Source organism: Carlito syrichta, unplaced genomic scaffold, assembly GCF_000164805.1.
Source record: "Carlito syrichta isolate Samal-C Ts95f unplaced genomic scaffold, Tarsius_syrichta-2.0.1 Scaffold305137, whole genome shotgun sequence".
NCBI classification, from domain to species: Eukaryota; Metazoa; Chordata; class Mammalia; order Primates; family Tarsiidae; genus Carlito; species Carlito syrichta.
This window is the reverse complement of record NW_007249233.1, coordinates 518,454-522,014: the sequence shown is the minus strand read 5'-3', so window position 1 is coordinate 522,014 and position 3,561 is coordinate 518,454. Positions and strand designations below refer to the sequence as shown.

Below are 3,561 nucleotides of genomic sequence, written 5' to 3'. Positions count from 1 at the left end.
CGTTTACAAGGAGAAAAGGTACTTTATCATATGCTTCCCACACTCACATCTTTCTCTGGGGAAAGAATCTGAGGCTGGGCAAGGTCAAGAGCTCATGGCTGGTATTTTGCGTCCTCACTCAGCCTTCCTGTGCCTCAAACCAGACTTCAGCAAGCTGTAGCACTTGCAGGCACATCATCATTTCTGCTCTTCCTACTCACTCCTGTGACACAAATCAACTCCATTTTTTATCTACAGAAACTTAAACTTTATAATCACTTGCCTTAGTTAGAAGGTAACCATACAAACAGCAATAAAAAAGAAAACAATGGTACATCAATTTCAGTTGCCTGAGAGCTATAATCCTGCTTTTCTATGAAAGAAAAATTGAAGTTAAGCTAATTTTACATATTTTAATCAACCCTCAAAGATAAATATATTTTACAACAAAACCCAGTATATACCCTTGTCAATATATACATTTGAAACAAGCTTTATAAAACAATGCACTGATATTTTCTAGTCTGTGATTCTTTCATTTTTAAAATGCTGGTTGTATCCCACAAAATTGGTTTCAAGATGAATATATCATGCACGCAACAAAAATATGCTGGGTTAGAGGCTGACAAAACACCATTGCCAAGTGAGACTTTGTCCTTGCCTCACCAGCACTGAAGAGAATAATGATCTCATTATATCACTCAATGCCAAACCCATGTGCATGAGGCATTCATGTCACAAGCTGAGAGAGAGCCTGGCCATGACTGAGGTTAGATACCCTGTCTGCCCAGAACACATCTTCCATGCATGGTCAGTCCTGAGAGCAGCAAGTTGCAGGTCATGACGCTCACCAAGTATGATCAGGACACCACCTAAAAACACCCGCACAACTTTACGTAGGTCGAATCTCATCAACGTAGTACTCCTTCAAGTCTTCTTTGAAAAAGCATCAACCGAGCAGCTGCCACAGTCTCCTACCCAACCATGGACCTCTTTCTTCCTCGCAGGCGCACCTCGTCCAGCTTTTTTAGCACTGGTCTGGCCTTCTTGGAGGAGGTGGAGTAGCTCTCCAGAAAGGCTGCAAACACCGCTTCTGTGTTGGGATGGGTGCTGAGGAAGGCCTTCTCCAGGACGTAGAGATCCACGCCCTTGTCCTCCGGCAGTGCCGAAATGAAGCTCAGTCCGAAGTCGATGAGCACGATGCTCAGCTGTGCCAGCGGGGGCTTCAGAAGCATGTTGGAGGTGGTGAGGTCGCCGTGAATGAGGTCTACATCGTGCATTCGAGCCAAAACATGCCCAACTGTTTTGGCTAAGCTGAAGAGACTCTGGGGAGTTTTTTCAGTCTCCAAGGTGGACTGAATATAATCTCGAACAGTCACGGAGCCTTCGATTTCTTCCATATACAAGCAGTTGGAAGCATAGTCCACAAAAAAGACAACAGGGGCAGATATTCCTGTAACCAAGAAACCAGTGGTTGGTTATTGGGTTGGATTCTTGTTTTTTAGTGGTAAGCTTAATTTTCAAAGCTTGAGCTAGTGTTTCCGTCTCTACTTATTTCAGGAAAAAGATTTAGAAATGCTGCAGATAATGGTACAACTTAACTCATGTGGAAGGTTCCCCGCTAGTATCCTGCAGGACTATGCCTGAGACCACCCCACAGCTAGGTTTAGGACTGCCAAAGTTTCCTCCTCTTTCCCCAAACCACTCCTTAGGGCTGGACTTCATTTGTCACTCTTATTCCCCATGAAGACACAAACAGACTGGGCGGTGTGCTGGCTTAGAGATCCATCTGGGTAGTCAGAAAGAATGGGGTACAATCCCAGCTCTCTTCCCTATTAGTTGTGTAACCTTAAAGTTATATTCACTTTTATAAGCCTCAGTTTCTGCTACTGTAACATGAGAACACAAACCTAGCCACTGAATCTTTGCTTAACATCAATCAGGCTCAAGATACTTTTCTAGAAACATAGAGACTATCAATGGGGACACAGAATAAACAAGGCAGCTACGATCCTGCTTCATGGAATTTATATCAGAGAGGGTAAAAACAGAAAATATGAACACACAAATTAACGTCTTTAAATCATCATTAAATCTCTATAAGGGCAGTGATGCCTCTGTTTGCTACTGAATTTTTCTCCAGATCTCCCAGCACCTAACAATGTCCTAGTGTAAGACAGGTGCCTAAAAATACTAATGAAAGAAGCATACACGTGAAAAGCCAATGCCGTTCACAACCCGCCTGGGCAAATTGGCGAGACCCCATCTCTACAATGAATCAAAAAATCAGCTGGGCGTGGTAGCGCATGCTTGTAATTCAGGCTACTTGGCAGACTGAGGGGGAAGGATTGCCGGAGCCCAGCAGGTTGAGGCTGCGGTGGCCGGGAGCGGCCACTGCACTCCAGTCTGGGTGACGGAGTGAGACTCCAACTCAAAAAAAAAAAGAAAAGAAAAGCCAATGTCTTTGAGTCAGCAGGGTATGCGTCAGGGGCCTGGAGGGCTGCTTATTAGCTGTGTAACCTTGGGCAAGTCACCTCCCCTCCTTAAAAGCCTCAGTTTCTCACCTGAGAACAAGGTTTACGGAGATGGTGCACAATGATGTTATAATAAAAAATAAAAATAAATAAATAAAAACAGCCGGGCTCGGTGGCTCAGCCTGTAATCCCAGCGCTTTGGGAGGCTGAGGCGAGTGGATTGCCTGAGCCCACGGGTTCTAGACTCGCCCAGGCAACTTGGCGAGACCTAGTCTCTAAAATAAAAAAAAAATTAGCCGGGCATGGCAGTGCCCCCCTGTAGTTCCGGCTACTTGGAAGGCTGAGGTGGAAGGACCGCCGGAGCCCAGCAGATGGAGGCTGCGGTGGCCGGGAGCGGCCACTGCACTCCAGTCTGGGCGATGGAGTGAGACTCCAACTCAAAAACAAAAAAAACCCAAAATACAACTTAATGAAATCTAGCATTTACTGAGGGCTATGTGCCAGGCACATACCGCGTCTAAAGTCACAACATCCCTATGACATGGACACTGCTACTATGACTTCCATTTCACAGGTGAGGAAACTGAAGCTGAGAGCTAAATAATCTGTTGAAAGGCTGCAGACGAAGCAGCAGAGGTAGTATCTGAACCCGGAGAGCATGGCTCTAGTACTTGTAGTTCCTGTTTCTTAAAAACTAATGAAGAGTTAATGACCTAAAGTTGAAACAAGTAGAACAGGGAAACCAAGGCCCAGGAAGGCCAAAGGGCAAGTTCAACGACGAGCAACAATAGCAGAGCCCAGTTTTGAACCACGCGAATTGGATCCAAGAAAAAATATGTTTGACGCCGCCAGGGTACGTAGTTTCTTTTTTTTTTTTTTTTTTCTTTTTTTGAGTTGGAGTCTCACTCTGTCTCCCAGATTGGAGCGCAGGGGCACGCTCCCAGCCACCGCAGCCTCGGCCTGCTGGGCTCCAGTGGTCCTTCCACCTCAGCCTCCCAAGTAGCCGGAATTACAGGCGTGCGCTACCACAACAGCTAACTTTTGATTTATTGTAGAGATGAGGTCTCGCCAAGTTGCCCGGGCGGGTCTGGAACCCGCGGGCTCAGGC

At 46.0% G+C, this 3,561-nt stretch overlaps 1 protein-coding gene across 1 annotated transcript in view; it reads right to left on the bottom strand.

The window, feature by feature from the left end:
• Window positions 1–378: 378 nt before the first annotated feature.
• The window catches only part of TP53RK (TP53 regulating kinase), a 3,931-nt gene continuing 748 nt past the window's right edge, over window positions 379–3,561 (bottom strand). The window contains exon 2 of the mRNA XM_021713991.1: window positions 379–1,432. Within this exon, the coding sequence (XP_021569666.1) occupies window positions 954–1,432 (479 nt within the window). The 3' untranslated portion in view covers window positions 379–953. The remainder of the gene's footprint in view (window positions 1,433–3,561) is intronic.